General features: G+C 39.3%; 1 protein-coding gene across 2 annotated transcripts in view; it reads right to left on the reverse strand.

The window, feature by feature from the left end:
• Window positions 1-26,910, reverse strand: part of MAP4K5 (mitogen-activated protein kinase kinase kinase kinase 5) — a 90,756-nt gene that overhangs the window by 56,858 nt on the left and 6,988 nt on the right. For both annotated transcript variants that reach the window (XM_088149643.1, XM_088149642.1), the window contains exon 3: window positions 5,794-5,851. In XM_088149643.1, coding sequence (XP_088005769.1) covers window positions 5,794-5,851 — 58 coding nt within the window. The remainder of the gene's footprint in view (window positions 1-5,793; window positions 5,852-26,910) is intronic.

Below are 26,910 nucleotides of genomic sequence, written 5' to 3' on the forward strand. Positions count from 1 at the left end.
TACTAAAGTGGGTTGTAAGGAGGAAGACAGGACAATAAGTCAATCTTCAGGCCTTGCTTTTATTTTACTCTTTTATCACAGAAAAAAAAATTACAAAGCATTCTTGCTGTAAAACCAGCTTTATTCTCCAGGAATACAGCTAAGACCTTGGGAATGTCTCAATAGGAGTGGGGAAATGCAACACTGCTTTTTTTTTTTTTTTTTTATGGTGGGGAGAGCTCATCACAATGTCTGGAGGATAGGAGAGAATGGCTTGCTTGAGCAAGATGGCACTCAAGGGAGCTACATTACTCAAGCATGTATAGTAGTGGCCAACCTGTCCTTATACTGTTCAAGGGCTGCGAAAGCTCAGAGGATTAGGGAAAGGCATCACATTGTTCATTCACCCCTTTTCCTTTCCCATTACAAGTCACAGACTGCTTAGAGAAGCTTAAAAGCAATGATTTTTCAAACAGGGTTGCAAAGTACCTTGGGTATTTGTTTTTTCACTGAGAAGAATCAGTGATTTTTCCCTTTTTTTCTGTAGCATACACTATAAAAGCTCTGATAACAGATATTATAATTGCTAGTGACCCATAGGAGGCACTATGCGACTAGTCAGTGCCTCCTACTGGCCAGTAGTAATTATAGCAACTTACAGAAGCTTCAATATGTAGATATGCCTTCTTTTTCGCTACAAGCTCTCGCACTAGAGACAAACAATAGTAAAAAAGGAAGGCATACTTACATAGCTTCTTGCAGGAAGACTTCCCTTCCTACAAGCTACTGACAGCCAGGCCAAGATAGTTCAAGCATCAAGTATGAGTTCAAATCCTGTTAAAGGGTCAAACACAGAACATCTAATATGAAGGCTACCTACCCCTGAAGACTCCTAATAAGGATGACGCCAGTTGTGTAGTGTCTCCCATTGGTCAGTAGCCAGTACAACAACTGTAGCATCTGTTAAACTATATAAAAGCTGTTTTAAGGGGGAAGTCTTGAGGCTTCTAGTATTAGGTCTAGACACGCATCAGGCCCAGTAGGTCTACAGTCTGAGAGTGCATTAAGAAGAAGAAAAAAAAAACATTGTAGTGCTCTGGTAACAGTTGAACTAGTCCAGAACAGATACTTGTTCCATTTTTCTTGAGAAGAAAAGCAATTAATCAAATGCAAGCTATCAAGGAGACAGCCAAACCCAACCCACTGCAGCCTGGGGATTAAGCAGTGAGCAGAGGCACTTTCCTGTTTCGTTTGCAAAGGGAAGGAGGAAAGCACAACTCCGTACCCTTCCATGCAACCAGACCATTCAGAGAAATGATTTTCATTATGATGGCAGCAAGGGAGAAGAGAATTATATTCCAATTCATATGAGTCTCCCAGTTATCACTCTTTACAATAGTTAAGAATATGCACTTCCTTGGTACATTAGATGCAGAGTGACTTTCTTGGTGGCTCTTTACCACGTTCATGGCAGCCCTGAGATCTGAACTGAGCACTGCTTTTTGAACTCAGGTGCTGCAGAAAGAACTAGAGGCTATAGGCAGGACAAGAGATCAAGACCACCTTTCTGTAGGCCCACATTCAGGGCAATCAGCAGCACACCTTTGCAGTAACATTCTTACACCCAGGTCATGCTCATCTCAAACAACTGTGAATGATGTATTGCTTTCCTGAGCTGGGTAACCAAAATCTCAGACTGAATAATGCAAAAATTCCATAGGAACTGGCTGACAGGTTTTTCAAAATAGGTATCACATGGAGTTCTGGCAAACTGACAGACACAAAGCTGAAGCCTGAAGCATTATGAGCTGAAAGAAGTGTAGTTGTATGTTGTGGGTATGTGTATACATGCGCATGCAGGCACACACACAGATATGCTGTTGCAGAAAAAAAAAGTTACTTCAACTATTATCAGAGCACTACAATGTTTTTCTTCTTCTTCTTAATCCACTCTCAGGCTACAGAGCTACTGGGCCTGACAAAATTGTCAGAATATATAGAAAGACTGAACAAGAAGAAAAATGAGATGGGATGTAGCAGAATTGCTATCAAATTGCTTTACTTATGAACCCAAAAGATAACCTTATGTACCAAGTTCAGCTTTGATTTTGCTCGGTTTCTCATTTCTCCATCCTGATATATACCTCAACTCTCATCAGTTTCTGATAGTTTCTCTCTTTTCAAATGTATTTGTTAGATTTATTATCCTAGTTTTCCTCCAGAAGCACAAGGCAATATGCGTATCATTGTCTTCTTCAACCTCTCCCACTCCCAACCACATTCCTGGGAGGAGGCTGGGCCAAGAGACAGGGACTGGCTTAAAACCACCCAGTGAGCTTCTGTGGCTGAGGGACGATTTGAACTTGGGTCTCCCTGGTCCTCAGACACTACATCTGGGGAGAGTCACAGATATAACCTTGGAGAAACTGGTGATGGTTACCAAAGCATATTTTAAGCCCATATTTTAAGAAAACATTAGAAAGAAACTCAAATTGGATCTGCCTTAACTCCCTGGGACATAAGAAGGGAAAGGAAAACACAGTCAGGCTTTCTAGATTCTGTTGCTAGAGCCTATCTCAATAAAGCAGAGCTCCAGTCTTTCCTGAGGAGTCTGTTTCCTGACCTGGACTACTTCAAAGGTGTGACACCACCAGATTTTTATATGCACTTTTATAAAACATACTCATTTTTACATATGCTTTTCCTCAATATACACAGTTTATCAGTTTTCCTTAATATGTTAGATATTTGTACATCTTTATCCAATACAAGTTTTTAAGCACACATTTTCCTCATATTCAAAATAGCATTTTAATTTCCCATTTGAGTTACAAGCCACATCAGTACCATTTAAAAAACTTGTTGGCACATAGGTTTTGGGAGTTGGAATTATGTCAGTTGGATTACAATGCAAGTTAAAAAGTTCTGACCTTTCTAAAGTTAAACCAGTGGTTTGTTAAGCACAATATTAACTGGGTTTACATAACAACTAAACCACATTATGGTTTGGCTGTCTCCACTAAATCCAAACTATGACTCAAAATCTAGCTTTGATGGAGTACTTTGACTGCATTCTGTAATCAAAGCTTGTTATAGGCTAGTTATCCTACCCATAGTCTGATGAAGCCTCCTAATTCAGTGATTAATATTCTAGCTAACTGTTAAGCACCTGTTACTACCCCAGGAACACTACGTGGGGTGAAGGAGAGGCCATACAGCAGAATTCTTCCTTACTTAAGACAATGGTTTTTGCTGGTGCTGTTATTCCACTATCCATAATAAACAGGAAGTGTCAAGTGATGCAAAAACTGGTAGACTATATGGCCTTGACAACAGAGTTGTTGCTGAGGTGATTAACTTGATCTTTTATGAGACTTTCATCAGATTACTTCCATCATTGATCACTTACAATACTAAGATAGCATGTTATGCAAAAATTGTCAGGATCAACTCAGACAGAATCTTTTTCATTCCCACTGTCGGGGCATTTCAGGCAGTTGCACAAGGGATTCACTCTGAGTCCTTCTACATGCAATACCTGGACCCATCTTCTAAACATTGCCCCGCTTCAATCTTCTGCTCAAGCAAAATCAATTTAAATCAGCTGCAGCTATTAAAATAAGCTTTTATTCCAGCCAGCAGATGGCAATTGATTGTGTACGCAATCAGGCCTGGCAGCTATCCAACCGTTGAAGAATAGACGCTGCTAGCAGAAGGACAGATCAGCAGGCCTGCTTGACAGCCCAGAAGTAGGTGGTATTTGGATCTAAAGCATTTTTGCTCCAGATCTGAATACTGCACACCTCTATGAGAAACTGTTTGATGAATAAAAGAAGAGAGTTGGAAGAGGCCATGGAGGCCATCCCACACCAGTCCTCACTCAGTACAAAAATCCAAATTCAAGAATCTCAGATAGATGGGAGACAGACCTCTGATTGAATGCATCTATTACTTCTCACGGTAGTTCCATCCTCAAATTCCTCTTATTGTTAGGAAATTTCTTCTAACATTAAATCAGAATCTGCTTTCTCTTCTCCCTGAAGTGGTTCCATTCGATTTGGACCTTAGAAGACCCATGTGCACCCTGAGTACTCTTCTTACTTCCTCATCCTTTTTTTCCTTTAGTGTTGTGGCTTTGGGATAGTAGGACTAGGGGCAGAAACTATTTTTCTTGCGGTTATTGTTCTTTTTACTCATCATAAGCTAGCTGTTCTGATAGCCCCTTAGGCTGAAAAATGAAGTAAAATTTTACAGACAAGTACTAAACATATAACTACTATAAAAATGATAAAGTATTCATTTATCTCCCTTCTATCAGAATGATGATCCAAAATAGTTTCTAAATGCACTGAAGGAACCTCTTATCCCACCCAACCTGCACAGCTACAAGACACAGTTAACTGAATGGCATTGCAGCAAAGCAAGAACTCCAGCTGCTCTGCAACCTTGGGAAACATTTTCCCCCCGCCTGCACCTCTGCATCAGGTGGAAGGCACATTCCCTGTGCTTTACCCACCCACCCGAAACACTGCCTGCCTGTTTGCCTACCACACCCCTGGTCTCCCAGTTCAAGTTTCACACTCAGTCAGCAGGCTGTAGAACTCCTAAAAGTGCTTCCAATCAGCAGTTAGTAAGGACAAAGCAAAGGAAAGCAGGCAGGATTTACAGCACATTGAGAATGGTTTGTAAATCAAACAGATTATGATCTCACAAGGCTTCATATGAAATCAGTAAGTCTATGTGCCTACATCCAGCATTTGTCCCTAAGGCCTACAGTCTTGGGAAGTTGCCATAAACCAACTATAAGGAGCAAGATGAGTACTAAAATTCATAAAACCAACAGTAGCGAACAGGTCTAAGTGCAGTTACAGACTGTGAGTCCATGTGTACTGTACTAAGTGGAACTATGATTTTACGCAAGCAATCCAAAAAGAAAAAGGAAGAATACGAAATATAATGACAAATACCTAAAAATGGGATTTCAATGCACTCAAGGTTGACTCATCCATTTTTCTATTAAAAATATTTTTACTAGAAAGTTTGTGCTTATGAGTTTTATTATGGCATGGGATGCATCGTATAATTCAAATGGTAAATTTTGGACTAATGCTTTTGATATAGATTTTAGTTTAAAAAGAAAGGCATATACAAATACAACTATTGTATAATTATGTTATTCATAAAAAAAGTGAACTCCCATGCTCTTAAAGACAAAAATGTAGAGACAGTGTTGTTTAATTGGGTAGTCACTACATTTTCTGAATGTTTATTTAGTGGTCCATGCTTCTTGAAAATCGAGAAATAATAATCCAGAGTCTTAACTCTCATTAAGATCCAAGGGTTATGCCGAAAAAAATAAATGGAAACAAGCTGAAATTGTTAACAGTGTGTTGACAACATCTGATCTCCCTCAACTTTTTTTTAATATGAATACAGTGGACTGCAACTAGAAAGCCATGTTTCAGAAAAAAGTCACATCCAATTCAGCCACAATGGGGAGACAAAGTAGAACAGACATGATTAAACAGAAATGGGAAGAACATGGGATTTGCTCTCTGTTTAGCCAGAATTCTAGCCTAATACATCTCCAGAAATGTGGCACAGAATATAAAACACTAGAACTGTACCAAGGAGAGGTGCATTTAATTCCCCTTGAAGGATCCTTGAAGCTTCAATGTCTGACCTTTGTTCAAAGACTGGCTCTCACCCAGGGTTACTGCTCAACAGATAAACTAAGGAAAAGAGGGAACTGCTTTGAGTTCTTTGGAATAAAAAAACAAATCCAGTACCATTAAAAAACAGAGGGGAGCTTACCTGGTTCTAGTTTGATAATTTTAACTGCAGCCAACTCGCCACTGTGCACATTTCTGGCCTAGAGAAACAAATATGACAATTAGATGTAAGCAAACTATAGATACAGGTTTTTCTAGCGCAAACCATGTTACATAGAAAGCAAACAGAACTCTTCCATACTGATGCAGCTGTACTGAAATATTTGGCAGTCAAATCATAGTTACCCACAACAGGTACTCACAATATTGATCTAGATCATATGTAACCTGGCTTGTTTGCTGTGCAAATCCACTCACTATATGGCTGAGTGTTATGGGTGAACCAGACCATTATGGCTTGTTCAGCAAAACATAATTTAAAAATCCTAGCTTAGTATTGTAGGAATCAAGTCTGTGCTTTCTATATTTGATGGCGTTTGCAGCAGCTGCAATACATTAGATTTTTGCCACATGGACCTTTTGTAAACCATAGAAATCTGCATATTCCTGACAGATCTGTTTACTCATTTATAAGATTTATAAATCATTTCACTCCACAGGACTAGATACTGTATATATAGTATGTCAATATCCCTAATATAAGATGCAGAAAATGAGACACAAGGCTGCCATATTTCTGTAATCAATATTAACATTTCCTTCCCCTAAAAGATTTTACTGCTTTTCCATCAATACTCAAATCAATGTTTTAGTTTTGCACAAGATTTGGATGTTTTATCTTTCTCGTGACAGGTTTCTGTTTTGTTCCTGGATTTTTAGTTCAGTCTGACCCTCTGTTAGTTATTATTTATGGATATGTTTGTTTGCTGCTCCAACATTTCTATCTTTAACAGGATCATTATTCTTGTATTGCTCATCAGTTACTTCTTTAAACAGATGTTGGCTGTTTTGGAATTTTTTGCAAACAAGTAAAACAAGAATGTGCGACTACAGTGCCCCTTTTGTGAAGATTTGCATTTACTTGTTCTGGCAAATATTAAAAACTACTGTTACAGAACTACCTGTTTACAAAGGGTGCAGCAATTCATACTGCATTTATATCATGAACAATGCTGGAGAGGTGCAGTTGCAATTGGAGCCATCTTTTAATTGTGGTTGCAAAATGGAGGGCGAACCACAAGTTTATGCACTCCCTTTCCCCAGACTCTGCTGTCTTGAGTAAATTTCCCCTTCACTGAAGTTAAATATTGCATTAGTGACTGTGGTTAAGGCTCAGAATGATTTCATACATCTCGCTAAAGTTTAAGAGAGTTTGGTTTTGGCTTATGAACTAAAGTATTTTCGTTTACAAACAAAGGGTTAGGCTTTAATGTGCTGAGCAAATCCAGCCAGTTGAAGCATCCTTTTTAAAAAAACCATGGTTAACTAGGCATTTCTTACATTCAAACCATGGTTGGTTAGGACTAATAGTTCGTAATACTGAGATTTTAGTGAAATCAAAGAAGATAAAAGAAGAAAATCTCTAGCAGTGCTGTATATTTTATGTGCATGACTGTCACCACCTCTTATATGGATCACATCCAGATAAGACCACTAAATGCTTATGTGTGTGCCCAATTTGGAAATAATTTTAAATGTTCCAATTTAGTTCACCACTCATTCTGACTGAATTCACATTCACAGTACTCCACAGTTTGCTTCACCATGGTTCACTGAAAAGTACCAAGGAGTAGATTCAACTACACCAAAAAATAAATCATGGTTTACAAACCAAAATGGTTAGGTAACATGGTAAGCCAAAACATTATTTGCCAGAGTAATATCCTGCCCTTCTTCTGGGAAAACAAAGGAGTTTACAGAGGATCTCCCTTCAATTTTTTTTCTACAGCCACCCAGAGGAATAGGCTGGGATGAGAAACTGACTGGCCCCATGTCACCTAATGAGTCTCCATGGTTAGGATAAACCTGGGCATGAATCACTCTAGCCCAGCACCTTCGTGATTAACACAAACAAATCACCTTACGGCTTAGCCATAAGACAACAAGTGAGCCAGGCCCTAAAATAACAGGCAGCAATCTCTGCAGGTGTAGTTCTCACAAAGGGCATACGGGTTGACACTCAGAGCAATAACTGATCCACAAAATCATATCTGGGTGAATTCTTTTAACTGTGCAAGTTTTAGAAGATCAAGAGCCAATGCAGGTGCCTTTGTAAGTGTGCAATCACACTCCTACATTCCACGTTGTACTGTAAATTTTCCCAATAAGTGCTTACAGCCTTGGTAGTTTATCCCCATTCTCAATGCGACTACTGAAAGATGAAGGCACCTCCTTCACCTTCCTGCGCTTATCTTTCTTCTGCCTTATCCTAATCTTCTGGGTCACACAAGCCCCTGTGCTGCACTTCCTCCCTGACAGCTTAACGGGGTAAAAGGACTAGGAGGGTCACCCTAAATCCAGGAAGACAGCTGCTTCCTTCTCTGGCTGCAGGAAGACATCTGTGCCAAAGGAGGGTACATTCAGTCCTTCTGCACGTGATAAAACAGAATTTTTAAAAATAAAAACGTGATCCAAAAAACCTCCACCAACCCTTAAAAAGGATTGTGAGGAAGTTGCTCCACAGCTATGGATATTTGGAGAACTGGAGGCTTTGGATGGTAGCTTAAAACACTAGATTTCAAATAAACTGGTTCCTCCTACGATCCATTTCTCCATTGATTTGCAGCAAACATAAAAACCCCAGAACTGCATGTGGAAGGTTTTGAGGAAACTGAAGTAATGATTCCAGCAGGCAGGAGACAACCCAAGTTATCCCCCGAAATACAGGTTACTTGTTGCCTTTTTACTCACAGCCCATGAGGGTATCAGCAGAGTTAAGACTCGTAAGCTTACATTTGAACTCTAGCTGGATGATTTACTTTAACCCTGGTAACAACAGCATTTCAACAGGGAAAACTCCACTCTCCATTTTTTCATGTAACCTGCAAGCCAGAAAACTGAATGCATCAGGTAGCTATTCTGGCCTTGCAAGTACTCAACCACTTCCTCCTCCCTCTGAACTCCAAGGCAGGAAGCTGAAACAGGTTGGTCAAGGCCTTTAGCAGCCATTAAGCAAGGTTGCTGGTCTTAGTAAGCTAAAAGTTATGCAGGGGAATTGTGGGGAAACTATAGCAGCCATATCAAGCAGGAAGTTGACAATTCAGTCTGCCACTCTCCTCCATTACTAGAAGTGTGCAAGCACTTCCATGCAGATCCAGACACATGCACACATAATCATCAGACAACTGAATGAATTAAACACAATTGGCACCAAGAACAATAATGACTTTGCTACCCATAAGGAATACTGAACTCTAAAACACTAAATCTTACTTTGCTTGATCCTCTTCTGTGGTTTCTGAGTTCTCAGATTCATGTTTCCAAAATTCATCTTCATAGCCATATCAATTTTTTAAATAGAAAAGCATATTCAAAACAAACAACAAACCCGAATTGTATGCCATAGGCTTCTATAACCAGATGGTGTCCAAAACAGTTGGACTATAATTCCTATCATCCCAACCAGCAAGGCCAAGGGACAATTCCAAATTCTGCCCCTGGGTTTTATAATCAGGGGAATACAATATTCACTTACTGCATGTGTGTGCTAAACATAAAGTCTGCTCTGAATTCAGCTTGACTCCTGGTGAAATATCCATGCAGTTGTCTTAGTAACAGTAGGAAAATGGTTTGTACTCCCTTCTTCTATGATGTTTTTCAACCTCTTAGTCCAGCCTGCAGCCCTGATATTCCCTAGGAGTCTCTCATCCAAATACTAACCAGGCCTGAACCTGATTAACTTCTGAGACTAGAGGAGGTTAGCCAAGTGCTGCCACTACTCTTAGAGGTTAAAACATCTAACTAAGAAATTAAAAAATGACTATGAAATACACAACACCATAAATACAAAAGTAAATCTCAGCAAGTCCAGAATTAAAATACAGATTTTGAAAATGGTATGATTTACTTAAAAATTGAACTGGAAGTTTATAGGGATGGAAACAAGTGAACCTCTCTGACTGAAGCAGCCTTCTTGAACTTAATGCTCTCTTTTGTGTTAATTAAAATTCCACCATTCCAACCAGATAGTCTTTAGCTATGCTGAGAAAAATTATGGAAGTTGAAATCCAGCATCTAGAACCAGATAGTCTTTAGCTATGTTGAGAAAGATTATGGAAGTTGAAATCTAGAGAGTCTCAAATGGTTGAAAGTAAACTGCTATTTGAAGATGTTGATAACATATTGGGAAACACGGTCTTTCAAGTATCTTGTTCCCACTACTAAAACTAGCACTTTAAATGGTACCCAGAAATGGACTGAGACACAAAGAAGATGTCGAAGCACCCATGTAATATACTGTACTAAGAATGTCTGTATTTGGAATTAATAACAATTTTGACCACTTTTTACAGTGAACCCTTTCACTGCAATAATCTAATAAATGCAAACTTCCTAACCTGAAATGCATGGCTATGGAAGCAATAACTTCTGTTTCCAAGACCTGGCTCTGCCATCTGGCCTGGGGTGGGGAGGGAGGTCATCAGATATGGGGTTGGCTAGCCCCCTAGAGGCCTGGTGTTGCTTCCATCAGCCTCCTGGATTTTTCCTTTTCCCTTTATTCTTTGTAAATGTGTCCTCTTATACATTTTAACTGTATATTTATTTATTGTTTTGATATGTTGTATTAACATATTAAAACAGAGTCCCCCATTGGGGGGAGATGGGCGGGGACAAGTTTAATAAATAAATAAATAAATTTTAAAAAACCTAATTTGGAAAGAGCATTCAGAATGCTTGTCTAACTGAATCTTCGTCCCATGGCACTGCTGGAATAACAGATATCTGATGCTACATTAGCTAATTTGAAAATTGTAGCTTTTACTACAAGGAAAGCTTCTAAACTGTTTATGATGGCAGAATTAGGTGAAAAGAATCTGGTGAAAGCTTGGAAAAAGTAGTCAAGGGATTAAGCTACAGTCTGGCATATCTTCCTGTGTCTCCCCTTTGCCCTCCAACATATTTTGTAGCTCCCAGTTTCTGACCTTCATTTTCATATCCTTCCTTCCCATTTTATCATTCCCAAAAGTTTATGCACTTCAGAAAACTTGGGTCTTGGAGGCATAAATACATCCCTGATCTTGGAGACAGAATATGTAATTCTATTTAAAAAGTTCACAGAAGACAGGAAGGCAAGATCAGAGCCACCTGCAAGACATAGAGACAAAGAATATAAACAAATGCATTAAAAAACCATATATTGGGATGACTTGATACAAGTCTACATCTGAGCTATTACAAATTAGGGATTCTAATAGCCTAATTTAGGAAAGGATGATGAAGCTTCTGTTACTGCTTCTGTTAAACAACCAAGAACCTAAAATATTTCTAATTAAATAAACACTGAAAGTTTCCTATTACTTACATCTGTAAGCATGATGTGGGACACCAGGCTAGGAAAGGCTGTACTACTAGACTGAGAGGCAATGACTGTCTAAACCTGGCCCAGAAGACTAGCTTTTCTGTGTCTGGCTGGTCTCAATCCAGGCATTACTGCTTGTTAGCCTCTTGTTCTTCCGGTCTGCTAGTCTCCTTATCTGCGCACTTGTGGTTTCCAATATTCTTTTTTCTATCTCCACGTAAGGCTGCCTTTGAAGACGACTCAGAAGAGGCAACTGGCGTAAAATGTGGAAGCCAGACAGCTAATCTGGGAAACATGTTACTGCAGAATTACTCCTATCCTGACATTGCCACAATGGCAACCAACAGGCATCTGGGCCTAATTCAAAGCACTGGTAAAGCACTTATAAAGCCCTATATGGAGAAGTGCAGGGAAATATCAGGGACTGCCTTACCAAGAATGATTCTGCCTGCCTGGTCCAAACGTCTAGGGAGGGTTTGCTAAAGGTTCTATCCTATGAGAAGTCAAGGGGGCTGGAAACAGAAGGCCTTCTCAGAAATAGAAGTCACCCTCTGGGGGAGACGGGCGGCATATAAAGTTAATAATAAACAAAATAAATAAAATAAAATAAATAAATAGTAGCTCCTACACTGTGGAACCCACTGCTTGAGGTGCAATTTGTTCTTGGCCTGGTCTCATTCAGGAAGGCCTCTAAAACCATTTAAAAGCCTCAGTGGGCTTTAGGATCTCAAACTAATTGTTGGAGAGCTATTGCTATTATTACTACTACTACTATTACTACTAATACCACTACTACTATTACTGTACTCTAAATTGATGGAGGGAGTTCTGCTGTTTCAGCTGATACCACAGCCAGCAGGAACATCACTTACTCAAGCATACATACCACCCCTGGTAAGGCCATCTTCAGAATAATTTACAAGATGCAACTATCTGGTATCCCTGGTATTTATTGGGGGTTCATCAGCAACAAGTTATTAAGCAAACAGGAAGCCAGTTTGGACTGCTAAGGAGAAAAAAGGGAACCCAGAAGCCTTTTGTATCATTCACAGCCTTTTCATTTTCCACACTGCTAGCAGCAATTATGGATTCTGTACAGTTATTCAGCTGGAGCTAGGAGAGAGAAAGCCGTGACAGGCTCCATTCTTGGAAAGGGTGTTTGGGAAAACATTGCCTGAACAGAGACTTCACAGACTTCAGCAGTTAAAACAGATCTGCCTCTCAGAACTGGCCTTGGCCCTCCTTTCCAAGAAAAGACAAAACAAACTCCTCAAAGGGAGGGAAAGGGCAGGGGGGAGAGAAATAAAGAAAAACAAGACTATGTTTGTACATATTGTACATATACCTCACTAATCAGAAACTATCTTTAAATATTACTAGAAGAGGAGACCTAAAGATGTAAAGATGTACAAGCTTCTTGATTAGAAGAGGAGAGGCAGAATCAATATAGCTAAATGGACTTTGACCAAAACAGAAAGATGAATGCTTGTTGCTGGCATAGCATGCGTGACTCACATAGTTCCTGCTGAATACCTTCAGGTCCTAAGACTGTTACAATGCACCCCAAGACGAGTAATGAGGTCCCTCATTACCAAGTAGAATAGGACTGCTGCACATATTCATACATGACCACTCAAAAAACTTCAGTCATAAGTGAACAATTAGTTGTACTTTATCATGAGACCATGATAGCTATTTGAAGGAGGGACTGATGCTCATAATGTGACCAAAGGAAGGACTACCTACCTCAAAGCTGCACCCCTCCAAGAACAGAGGTCCAGACAATAATGTTGGATAAAGGTAGAAGATTGCACCAAAGAGCTACCCTATATAATACTGGTGGGAGAATCCCACATAAAAAGGCTGTAGTTCTTGTAGAGTAACCATGGATCAGAAGAGGACATTGATGCTTAGCTAGCTCCTAGCAAAGCTTGCTAGCTATAACTGTTGGAAAGAGAAAACCCCAATCCTTTGGATGGATCCTGAAAAGCCAAAAACAAACACTAGTCTCTTCAAGATGACACAATTCGATGCAAATAGAAACTATAATGTCTTGAGAAATGAAACTTAGAAATGGATCTGGGGAAAAAAACTATTTGGATGAAAGACTACTTATTCCTCAAAAAAAAAAAAAAAAAGAGGAAAAGAGGGTTCTAACATAATGCATGTAGCTCCCTAGCCTACTGAGCCAAAGTTACCACTAATAAGAATGCCGTCTTTCACAAAAAGAGATGAATGGGAATGGAAGCCGTTGGTTCAAAAGAAGTCAACAGGAGCATGGAGGGAATCGGGGGAAGGCTCCAATTGGGGGCTGGTGAGATTCATGGGTAACAGTGACCCAAGTCCTCCATAAAATGATTTATGAGATTAGGAAAAAAGGAGGCATATGTATTCACTTGAAAAAAGACTGACAGCAGGAAAGAAATGCCTATTGGTTCCTGTCTTCTGGAAGCATCCTGCCAAGAAACAGGCTTGTCTGGGATTTTACATTTTATGATACACACAAGGCATAGCAACATATGCTTGAAATATACTCTTAATATTTCCCCCCTTATGAGTGAAACTATATACTGGGGTGGGGGTGGGGGTGTTAAACCACACCACAGAAATAAACTGGCTGTATTTGCACAACACACATAACCAGATTAATTACAAATCTAGTAGCCACATTTGCACAATGCAGGAAGCTGTGTTAGTTTTAGCATGGCTAATTTTTTGTGTCTTAGCATGTTACGTAAACCCAGCCCATTTGAATTACTTTATGGTTCAGTGTATCATTTGAACACAGAAAATGGGTTAACTCAGAAATCGAGTTAAATGTGTTGTGTAAGTACAGCAACACTATATGAAGGGCTCCAAGCTGACTATCTCCCATAAAAGTCAGACTAAAGAAGAAGGGTTTTTGTTTGTTTGTTTTGTGGCAAGTTATCTTTGGTACAGGATTAAATATCACTTATGACAATAGAGATTGCTATCCAGTGTTTATAGCAGTAGAGGGAAATAAGAATCAAATTCTTGAACTTCTGCAAGATTCAGAAACTCCCCGAACAGGTTTGTCTTCTTTAGCAAAGCAGAAGAAACAACAATAAAAGGTATAAAAGTTTCAGGGTGGTGCAAATACCACCAGAAGATTTTTTTTAGAGACCTGTATCTGTTTTTCTGCCTAAGAATTTCTCTGCAGATGGCTCCAGTAAAAATGAAAAACACAAAATACCAATGAATACCAATCACCAAATTAAAATGCAATCAAATCACAATACTTGAACAGAATTAACTCAAAATGTATTAAGCAGAAGCACCAGAATGCAGCAAATTTAGCTCTGAAAAACTTGGCAAAAGTGAACTGAGTCAGCCATGTGGGAAGAGGTTTAAGAACGGAACATGATCTGCTTCTGAGAATGATCAACAATCAATCTGGCAGCTCTAGGAGCACAGATCTTCTGTGGAACACAGTCAGATGTTTCAACGTGTCTAGACAAGATAGACTGTTCTTTTAAAATTATTTCTATTCTATACCATGACATTTTCCCCACCTCCATCTATTAGGTCTTGCATATTTATGGAAGGCACAGAAAGTCTTTAAGGAAGGAAGGCCTTCTATAACCTTGTACAGGTCTTTCCATAACTAATCTGGCTACAGGTCCATCTAGTGCAATAAGAACAGGCAATGTGGTGCTACGGGGTCTCCATTTGCCTACGGACATCTTCATATGTGGTTGACAGACTGCAGGTTACTCACCCTGCTCTATCTGATCTTCTAGAGCAGGGGTTCCCAACCTGGGGTGCCCGCATCTCCAGGGGGTGCGAGATGGAATTTCAGGGGGTGCGACAATTTTATGCACTGAGTTAAAAGCTTATTTTCTTAAGTCCAATTTGTTTACCCGCATTAGAAATTCTTCATCTTCAAATGTGATATTACTTTTGTAGGGGTGTGAACATTAATCAAACGTTTCCTAGGTGTGTGGGGCATAGAAAAGGTTGGGAGCCACTAATCTAAAGTGCCAAGGTACATGCAGTGTGCAGAAATGTGCCTTGCCAACCTGCAGAGTGTGGACTTCCAAGTTGCAGATCTTTGCTCACCTGCAATTCCAACATTTGCAAGACCAGCCAGGATTATGCTGTAAAACTGAGGGAGAGAAAGTGCCACACCTCCCAAACTGAACAGGGAATAAGGTCAGGAAGGAAAAGGAAAACTGCAAAGCTGCACAAATATCAACTGACTTCAGGCATTACATTTCATGGTGACAGGAAGTCTGTTGAAACTAGGCATGTAATGAAGGCAGTTGGAACAAAAGAGAGAAAACTGGAACTCTAATGTCTGAATCCTAAAAAATGCAGCCTATTAATCTGTCCAAAACTATGGGCTGGAGCATATGCAATCCAATCCTCCAAACCAGATTCCACTAGTTATTTCCCCTTTAGCTCCAACTTTGGTTTCCTGTTAACATTTGAACCAGCAAGGTATAGTTTGTGCTTGACCTTCAGACTGGAATTGCAAACCGTGATCTGGTTTGGTTATGAAAATCCAGCAGTGATTCACTCTAAAGAGGAAGCGGTTCTCTGGATCTGAATACAAAAAGCTTCAGCTGGTCCAGAATGCAGCAGTGCAGGCAGTGATGGGCATCCCCATGTAACACCTTCCAGGTGTAACTCAAGGTGCTGGTCGCTACCTCTAAAGCCCTATATGGCATAGGGCCTGGCTACTCGAGGGACCACCTTTCTCCCAGAGTATCCGCCCAACCAGTTTGATCTGGCAGGGTTGGTGCGCTCCGGGTTTTATTGATTAAACAATGACATCTATCGGGTCTGTATCATCTATTCTAGTTGTAGACAGTATAAGCCCTCTATATAGGTCAGGCCTGAGATACTGCTCAGAGCCATTGCGGAATCTCTATGATGGTTCTGTTCATACCAAACCATGGTTTAATCATGGTTATGATTCAATACTGTAATTTCTAACTATGTCATAAATCACTATGCCATAAACTATGGTTTACAAACCAAATCAGTTTGATTCACACATTACAGGTGATTAGAGAGAGGGAGAGAGTTCTTTTGTTCTTGTTCTTGTTACAAGGCTGAGAATGGGCTTACTAGATGTAACTGGTTGACGTGGGAGGAGAAAATGAGAAGGGCCAGCAAGCAGGGCAAAGAACTCAATGCTTTTGTGTCCAGGACAAGGGTGTCTATAGGGTATGATTTAAAAAAAAAGTCAAGATAGTAGCTGGAGTGGTACAATTGAAGCGTGATGCACATAGAAAAACAGGTGGAACCTTGATTACAACACAGCAGCTGCCAACATGACTTTTTTGACGATATCCTGTGGACACTCCTGATCTGGGACAAGCAGAATTGTCTCAAATTGCTACCGGTATTTGAGAATCTGGAATGTTCATTAACTGAAAGCTTTAACATACAACTCTGAGGTCTTTCAAACAGCAGATATGATAGGTTTTTCTAGGTGGAGGTTCATATATTAGGCACACTGCAATACAGGTAGTCTCCAGGTTAAGAATGCCTGGTTTAAGGATAACCCATAGTTAAGAATGGAGCCTACTGTAGCAAAAATTTTTTTTAAATACACAGTGATTGGGGTTAAATACACAATAGTTCGAGTTAATTACACAATACTACTTATACAGTATTATAAAATAGTACTGTTCTGGCTCACATACACATTTCACTTAAGGACAAACCTTGGGAACAGAACTTGTTTTTAAACTGGGGACTACCTGTACCAAAACATACATGATTTCATTCCATGAAGAAGCCCAATTTATCAGGAAGAAGTTCTTCCTGCTGCTTGTAAGAGCAAGGCTGAAAGAGAGAGAGAGGGAAACAAATTCTTAGGAATTAGTGGGATACTTTAGCATAGGAATAGTTCTGGGAGAGCAAAAGCTATAGCCTGTTGGCCTGAGAGCTGCAGTTGACTTTTTGAAAATTATTATTTTATCCCACCATCATTATTAATTAAATTTATATGCTGTCCGACTCCCAGTGACTCTGGGCAGTTTACAAGTTGTTAAAAACATTTAAAAACTAGGAACAATACAAGAAACGCAAAAACAACACAAAACAAAGGAACAATGATGTCAGAGAAAACAAACCAGGATGGGAACAAAGAAAAGGAAGAAAAGGGACGTTAATCATCCTTGCCAAAGGCCTAGGCCTCTGTGCAATTCAAGGCAGTGTACGTAATGCTCTCACTTCTATTTTCACCTGTGAGGTGGGTTAGGATAAGAGAAAGTGACTGGCCCCAAGTCATGCAGCCGGACGCTCCCCTGAGAACACCAAATAAAGAGAAAAGGAAGGTATTCAGCTCCATTCACTTGAGGAGCAATCTGATACTTCAGAACAAACAGGGGCGGGTCATATTTTTTCACCCATTTTGCATGGAGCTGCCTGGAATACAACTTTCGATCTTTAGCAGCCAGGGCATATTCTTTGTCACTAAGCATTGCCCCTGCCCAATTTAATGCTCTTCTGAATGCTAAAAGATATATTTACAAAAGAGTTATGACTGCAATGGCTGCTGCTCTGTTCCTGCCCCAAACTTAGAAGCAGAAAGGCTAGATACCTCCCCAGGAAGGCCTTGCATCTGCTTTTCCAACTTTATAGTGTGTGTCACACTCGGTGTTGAAAACTGTAGGAGTACAGCACTTTAAAAAGCAGGAAGCCCTGGGACAAAAACTGCATCTTAATTCAATTGAGTTAAAGACAGTCAATGTGGCCCCCTCTTATATATTTAATAGCCTCCCCTTTCCATCACACAAAAATGGCAACTCGGTGGCAACCTCTGGAGGTATTCTCAGGGCTGTACCTCAAAGTTGGGCTTTCATTTGTGGAACCATGTTCTGATAGTGTTCAACTATCCTCTTTCAGCTGAGTCTACCTCACCAAATGGTTGTTGTGTGGGAAAATAAGAGGAAGGAGCACTATGTTCATCACCTTGAGCCTGCAGGCTGAAAGCCAGGATATAAATGTAATCAATAAATAAAATAAACTACAGGTGATGTTTGCAGGTTCAAAAGACTAACCCAGAAAATTAAGATCATGCTGGTAATAGGCAAAAAGCATAAAGAAAATCTAGATGCCACAAGTGAAATTTATTCTAAGCCCAGCACATGTCAGAACAATCTTTTCTTAGAGGCCTTACAAAATATCAATATACAAAGGAATAGTTTGAGTAACTCAATGACTGTAAAGTAAAAGAACTGAGCTAAAATGGGTGCATAATATAAAACATAATCATATCTTTTTTCCTTAGATGAATAGCCAGTTATCAAAATTCAACTCACGTAGAATGGAAACTGTTTTGATTTTAGCAGCTAGAATTGTAATTTCCAAAAATGGGGGGGGGGGGCAACTTACAACCATTTGCTTGTTTTCTTCCCATCAAGCTTTGGGAGAGCATCTATTCCAATCTAACAACACTCCAGTCCAGATAACTCTGATTAGCACGACTACGGTTCCCTGTAATCCCTCTAAGAAAAAAACCATAAAGCCCAGAGAAGAAAAGAAAAGAAATGCCTAAGCTCGACTTCTGGTAACTACATGGACATGTCATTTTCTTGGCATTTCCTTCTTCTGGGTTGTCTTTCTGATTTCCCAAGCTAACCTACAGTCTTGGGATTCACTAATAGTCTCTATCCAAATACTAACTAGGTCCAACCCTGCTTAGCTAAAAAAAATAAAATCCAAGGTTAGCTAGCTGAGGCCACCAGCTTTAGGGGTTACAGGAATGAAGTCACCCACTTCTGAGCAGCTGTTTAACAAGCCTTTAAAGAACCCACCCTCCGCTCATCAAATAAAAATGTTCTCCAGGACATATGACTCTTAGCTGGCTATAGGAAATGTTTGGACACGGGTACTCTGCCAAGAGAGATAGTACAAAGTACTGACTGAAAGATCATCTAAACTTCTGTACCTGCCATATTCAATTTTTTTTTATTATTAGTTCTGAATCTTCCTATGACTGCAAAAAATACTGAAGGTGCATTCAAATTTGCAGAAGGATGTTGTGTTTGAGTCTGTACCACTTAGAAGTTGTGTCAGCTTCTGTTCACATAGGAATTCACTAAAAGACACATTTAAAAGACACAATTTTCACATATAACTATACATCCCTTATCTATGGTGCACAAATGCACAGAAAGATTACCTGCAATGCCCAGTGACACGTGTGGTACCAAATGCACTAAAATCCATTTAAATGTTCCATACTCAAAGTGATACAAAATTCACAGTGCTTGACTGAGTTGGCTCTTTTTCACTCACACAGGAAGATAGAAGTTACGTTTAAGATGTTTATTTGCAGAACAAATATATTTTCATCCCCTTCTATGTTCTTAAGAGGATGCAACTTACATAGATATATATGTATCTTCAGGAAAGCAGGGTTCACTTTAGACTTTTCATTTGCTGTCCCAAACTTCACAGACTAATCCTAATGTTTATCTAGAACAGGGTTCCTCAACCTTGGCAACTTTAAGACGGGTGGACTTCAACTTGCTGGCTGGGGAATTCTGGAAGTTGAAGTCCACCTGTCTTAAAGTTGCCAAGGTTGAGGAACCCTGATCTAGAAGACACCTTCTCTACCCCAAATCCTTTTGAATATATGCCATGATTGCTATGGAATGACTTTTTAAAGCAGAAAGGGATAGATGGGCAGCAAGGAAATGTAATGTTGGTCAAAGCCTTGTTTTTGAATTAAAAATTAGGTGGAGAATGTCTGTATATGAGGCTGTTTCTGAGGAACTAGTTCAAAATAAAATGAAAAGTTACATGTATAATGTAAAAAGTTAATGTAATGGGCAAGAATCTCTTGGGTTTTCCATTTTAAATAAATCCTTCAGAGACAATCCACCATCTCGCCTCATCCTTCTTTCTGATTTGTCATGGAAATGAAAATCCAATTCTCTAGCCCAAGCATTCTGAAAGAAAATGAAAAATCCTAAGAGCTCAACCAAACTTTAACATAAAACAAAGACCCTTCCTGATTTTTGCAACGAGAAATCAACAGCCTGTGAATCCGGCAAGCAAATACAACTCATGAGATGTCTTAGCTTCAACCATCACAATTTATTGCAACTAAACAGCAGTTCTTACTGCTGAACCATGAATAAGCAAATCAGGAAGGACTCTTGAATTTCTCTCCCAATGGCCTTCCTTTGTACAAATTGCCTTTTAATCTATCACATTACAGTGGCTCAAGTGTTAAAAACAAATAAAACTAACTGGGTTTCCTCTTACCAGTGTGTTCATTAACACAAATCCTAGTTTAAAAAGATTAGTCCAACCTATAGTTAAACCTAATGATTAAGTTCAGCTAATATGCAACACCAAAATCAAGCAAAACACATTAAATCTTAGTGTGTCGTGTGAACCCATTGTGGTTTATGAAACTTAGTATATTCCTTAGCATTGGGTGAACCTAGCCAACTGTGTCTTATTTAACCAAACGTGGATAAGCAAACCACAGCTTAGTGCGATATGCAAACAAAGTGAATCAGTTCTTCATGGCAGAAACTTGAAGTGGTTTGTGTTGTACGTGATAAATGTGGTTGTTTCCATAGCAGTCTCCTGGCCACTACAACAAACAAGCTTCCTATTTGCTTATGAATATAATTCCACTTAAGTTCAATGCACGCTGGGGCAGCACTACAATGTATTCAAACCCAGTTACTTGGCCAGTGTATCTCCTTACATATGCCACCATCCTGCAGTATGAAAAATTTTACAAGGAATGATTTAAAGTTTCTCTGTAAAATCCTAAGATCTAGAACTAGACACTAACTTAGTACATCATAAGAATTCCATCTAGTTAGAGGTCACTTCCTCTAGCCATGCCCATGCAAGAAAATGCTTGGAGCAGAGATGAAAAGTGAAAGGGCAGACAGTGGGGAGAAGCACGTATAAAACTTGTTGGCCAGTTCCATGATCACAAGACTAAGAAGAAAGCAATACTGCTTCCAACCCACAAAACACAAAAAGCTATGAGGAAAGAAGACGACAGCTTTATTATTATTAGCTTACACAACAGCAGGAGTGTTGTGCAATGCACAACGCATTCAATCTTTCTGCATTTGATTATTATATAGATGACTAATTGAGATTCTGAGAAATTCATGGCCATCTAGCAAGCCAAGGGTAACTGCTCAACTCCACATGAAATTCTCAGCTTCCTGGATCAACTTGATTCTTTCCCAAGGCAGAATATATAGACTAATGATGAAGTACTACATTTCAATATTCAGTGAAGACCTAAAATTTTACATTGAACAAAATTTGGTCACTATGTACTAGGAAGGGCTAAAAATGTTCAAAACAAAACAATTACCGAAGCAGAACTTCTCCAGAAGTATGCACCTGGCAGCATATCCCATACTTCATTATCCTGGGTCCAGAAAAGGTGCCTAATGGATCTCAGTGTCTAAAACCAAGTGGAAGAATCTACTGACAATCTCTCTTTATTCTATAACTAGACTGTGGGTGCCATTCTGAACTCTTTTAAAGAAGAGCTGGATATTAAAACAGCAATGCAGTTCAAGATCAGTAAAGTGACATACACTACAGCAAAAAGTCCTAATTTCATATAAAAATTGATGAGATCTGAGCTGGCAGTGACAGATCAGGAAAGAGATCCTAGGGTTATGGTGAATAATTTAATTAATGTATCAACCCAGTCTGCACCAACTCTGAAAAATAGAAATTCTGCCATGGGGATGATTAGGAAAGAGGGGAAAAGTCTGCTATCAAAATTTATCTACAGGGCAATCACAGCTGGAGAAATGTTTAGAGTTCTGGTTACTTCAAAGAGGATACCACAGAGGTGGAAACAGGCAACCAAAATGAAAAAGCAGTTGCAGCAACACTCCTATGAATAAAGTTACACAGTTAAAGCTTTATAGATAAGAAAAAGGAGGGACATGACAAAAGCATGTAGAGATAAGTAATGCACACTGTTCAGATATCTTTCTCGTGCACACTCACATGACCCTTCCCCAGAAGTCATCATATGAATGGCCCTTCCACATGAGGATTCTGCACCAGTCTGAAAGCAGCTCTGGAGCTTCACGTTGCCTGTGTTAATGAAGATCTCCAATGAATTATTTTTGGCTCAGATACAGTATAACTGAGACTGCTGCAAAGCTAAGGAGAGCTTTTTTTGGGGGGGGGGAGGGTGTTGTTAAAACTCTATGGCTCCGGTTCCCCATCGAAGGGAATTTTTGCTCCATCCTTCCTCCCAGCCCCTAAGCCTCAGGTTGTCTTAGGGTAAGGCAGCTGGATGACTTTGCAGTTCCTCCTCCTTCACCCAAATAAAAAGGGCAGAGATGAAACTGACAATTATTTTGTCGGTTTTGGGGGGGGGGGGAAAGGGCTGCATGCAGGCAGTGGCTGTCTTTTGTGTGGAAATGTGGTAAGGGAACTTTTGTTGCTGCTGCACTTACAGCAACTCAGGGCAAGGCAGTGATTCTTGCTCCCAGTTCTTAGTACTTCTAGTAAAACAGAAGTAAATGCCTCAGGGATGCATTTCAAACTATTGAGCAACTAAGAAATGAAGATGGTCACAGTGTGGAAGTGCCAATAGATAACCAGTGACAGATGAAGGACAAAAGCAATTCAGAAAAATCCACAAAGAATGAGGCTATCAATGACTATTAATTATGACTACAGATTGCCTCGGAATAGTTGCTATGGTACATGAGTGGGAGAGTGATATTATATTCATGTCCTGCTTGTAGATTCCCAAAAGTGTCTGGCTCATTAGTGTGTGGTAACAGAATGGTGAATTATGTAGAGCTTTGCTTGGATAAAGCACAGTTCTTTTCCCTTTATGTAATACTCTTTTTGAAAAATTACCATTTACATGTACTACCCAGTCAGTTTAGATGGGACCAACAATCAATCAATGTTTTTCTCTGCTCAGACACAAAATTAAGTGCCACTTATTATGGAGGCCAGTCAAGCATCCTTAAAGTGGAAGTGAAAGCAGAATTTGGTTGATTTTAGTATATGGAAATTTATATGGAAAGAGATTCTCTTGAGATAATTACTTAAGTTCTCAATCGATCCTCCTATGGACATACTCCATACTTATTTGTAGACCTGCAGTCTACTGCTGACGCTGACTTACAAATGGCCCAAGATAATAAGCGAGGAAATCTGATCAAAACTCCCAAGCTTGAACTTCAAAACAATCATCTCCAGGTAGGAAATGTGATTTTTATTTAATGTTGCTTCTTTCAGACAAGGACTCAAAAATATCTGCCCAAGTTGCCCAGTTTGGTGCTACCATCTGTACAATACACCACACCATTACCTAGGTTTGGAATTTTTTACAATAGTATTTTATTTTGATCTATTTTAGTATTTTTATTCTTAACTATTTTAGACCCTATTATATTTGCTGTCTTTCTGTTATTTACACACATACACACACAGACATAGAAAGATGTAATACTGCTATTGTTAGATATTTTGACTGTATCTGGCCTAAGGGCTGTAATAAACTTGACAAAACAATCACCTAGATGTAAATCCCCTCAGATTCTGCTTTGTGAAAATGAGCTCTCTCAAAATACCTCCTAACTACATCCTATCCAAGACTAAGGCAATGGGTTGGAGAAGAAATCATCAAGATGGAACATGTGACATATTTTTCTACACCATCTCACTAATAGCAGAGGAAGCAGGGGCATGCAGGGAAACTTGTATTACACTGTATTACACCATCTGCTTCACCAAGTTCTTTTGTGGAAAATTATTTTTTCTTCTTTGAACACCTACTAGTAAAAAAAAGACAAGTAGTAGTTTTACTTTGTACTGGATAATTCTGTTTCTAACACAGCAAGCATCACCACATTTGCAGTAAAAAAAAAAAAAAAAATGACACCAGAAAATCGACAATGCCAGAAGTTAAGTGGAATGTTGTATATAAGAGCAACTGCCCACTCGCTCTCCTCACCCACCACATTCCTTCTTCCCCTCAGCTTTGCAAATGCTTCCAGTGACCCTCTGCCTTTTCCTCCTGCTCTGGGGATATCCCAGGAACCTGTCCAGAAATGAAAGCAGATATAGGATATTAATACAGGCTTTTTACAGACATTCAGCCTATTCACGTGAAAACTAAAAGTAGGAAGGAAGGAAGGGATATAGCACAATATCTGCATGTTGAGAGGGAAGGTCAGAAGAGGGATTCTGCTTGTAAGTGACATCAGAAGACAAGAGACTCAGTGGCTTGTGATGATGGAAGTGACATTTCCACGGACAACTCTGCCCCCTCCATGTTTTTAGCCTTTGCCTCAACAGGCTGGATGCTTGCTCAACCCCCCATTTTAAAAATATAAATATATTAAATTAAAATAGCAAAAATGTGGCAAGCTTGCTGTATCTCATGAGATCTTTACATTCCTGCATGAGATCTCACAAGACCTCATGGGGAACACCACAGACATCTTGATAGATTTGACAGACGCACAAGATTTGGACAACTAAAAATGAATATATTTCTTCTTTTTTTCCTTTGCAGTGCTTGAATAGGTAGCCAATCCCTAGTTTAGACCCAGTTCACCTTTTATTCCTTCCAATTCAATACTCAATGGATTAAAAAGAATGGTGCAGTTTAGCATCAGCTGAGACAACTCCTCCAAAAAATGCATGTACTTAAATGTATTCATAAAAAGCATCCGGAGGGCTTTCTCATTAACAAAGACTGGAGTTCCTTTCAAATCTTCATACTAGAAGAGAACATGACAAACCAATGAACATAAAAAACAACTTCCAAAACTTGAGTTTGATTTGATTCTTTAGAAACACAGCACAGGAACAGATACTATGATCTCTGAGTGGAGGAAGGAATTCAGTTCCTCTTTAGCCCATAACCACACCACTCCTCAAATAATATCTACATATGATGCAAAGTCTGATTAACAGGTCTATCAAATAAATATACACTCTGTATGTTATGGTGGCATTTTGAATATTTTCAGGCAAGCTTATATTAGCATTATAATGCAGGTCACAGTTGTTACAGGTAGTCCTCATTTAACAACCACTCGTTCAGCGACCATTCAAAGTTACAATGGTGCTGAATGAGGAGACCTTTGACCAGTCCTCTTAGTGTGGCTATCACAACATCCTCATGGTCACATGATCGCAATTCGGACGCTTGGCAACTAGCTTGCAATTATGATCACAGGGTCCTGCAGTCACATGACCACCATTTATAACCTTCACTGCTGGCTTCCAACAAGCAAAGTTAATGGGGAAGCTGGCAAGAAGTCAGCAATCATGTGACATTGTGCTTAACAACCACACGGGATTCACTTAACAATGCAACCAGAACTGCCGCAACTGCCACCGTACATCAGTGTGGCCACATGACATCGCACTTTGTGACCATGTCACTTAGCGATGGAGTTGCCTATCCCAATTACCGTTGTTAAGTGAGGACTACCTGTACATCCATATTGCAAATATAAAAAAAGAAACACTGCGGCACATGAGCAGCAACTGCTTTCAAGGCCACCAGGTGAATTAGGAGCCAAGAGGAGATTCAAGCAAAGGACTTCGTGGCCTTCAGCTATCACACCATTCTCATTAGCTGAAGGGAGCAACAAAAGACAGACAGCTTTATCTGCTTTTACTTGTTTATTTTAGGCTTTTATTCCACTCTTCAAAAAACTTCCTGGATTACTTTGCAATGTACATGAGAGCCCAACCAAGGGCCTCAGTATCTTGAGTCAGTCTACGGCAGCATCTTTCATTTCTATTACGAGCTGCAAGGAGTCTTTGCAATATTATTACAATTGCACAGGATTAACATCTAGAATTCAGGGTAACCATATGAATGGTCTAAGACAGAAAATCAAAGAAGCAAGTACTATACTGAATTACGAACATTCAAATGTGCTGCGAATTGTATATCTGTCTTTATCTGATTCTGATTCTTAAAAGCAATTATTAATTTAGGGTTAATGTACTTTTTAATCAGGCCCTATAAGTGCTATGTTCCCTTTAGAAACAAATATATAAACCCTCACCCACTTGAAGAGGCTCAGGAATACAGACAGTAAGAGGTCTCTGTATTCCTGCGACTTCTGTATTTATTATGCTAAAGTTCACAATATTACATAGAGCACCAGAGGGGATAAGACAGGATTTCATCCAAGCACTATTTGGATGAAAACCATATTTATAAAACCTTAGACTTCTTTATACATATAAATTATAAGAACACTGATTTAAAATCAAACCACCTCTATGGCAACTCAGACTCAAATAATAAGAGGCAGGAATATTTAGTTGCTAAATCAAAAAAGCAATTAACTTCCATTCAGTTGAGACAAATGGAAAATGTTTTGCAGTTGTATTTGTTGTTGGACAACATTTGCATTAATATTTTTACAAAAGAGGGGAAAGAAAAAGGATTTTGAACAATCTGGTCAAATCTTCTTGAGCTGTTTCGCCTGCCATACAAATTTCTTGCTTTTTTCTCCCCTTTTCCTTTCTTTAAAAAACAAAGAACATATAGTGCTTATATTATTTGGAATTAGTTCTGACTACATAGTATATATTTGTACAACACAAACAAACAAATAAATAAATAAATCCTAATAAAAGTAATAACAACAAATACCAGACAGTTTAAAAAGTGACTGGGACAAAAGGCACGGCTGTTTGCTACAAACATCATCATTGCACACCAGTTGTCCAAATAAAATAAACAAATTGCAATAC

Source organism: Python bivittatus, unplaced genomic scaffold (assembly GCF_059951505.1).
Source record: "Python bivittatus isolate LINGU-HERP-01145 unplaced genomic scaffold, Pbiv_v1 ctg000580_np1212, whole genome shotgun sequence".
Taxonomy (NCBI): Eukaryota; Metazoa; Chordata; class Lepidosauria; order Squamata; family Pythonidae; genus Python; species Python bivittatus.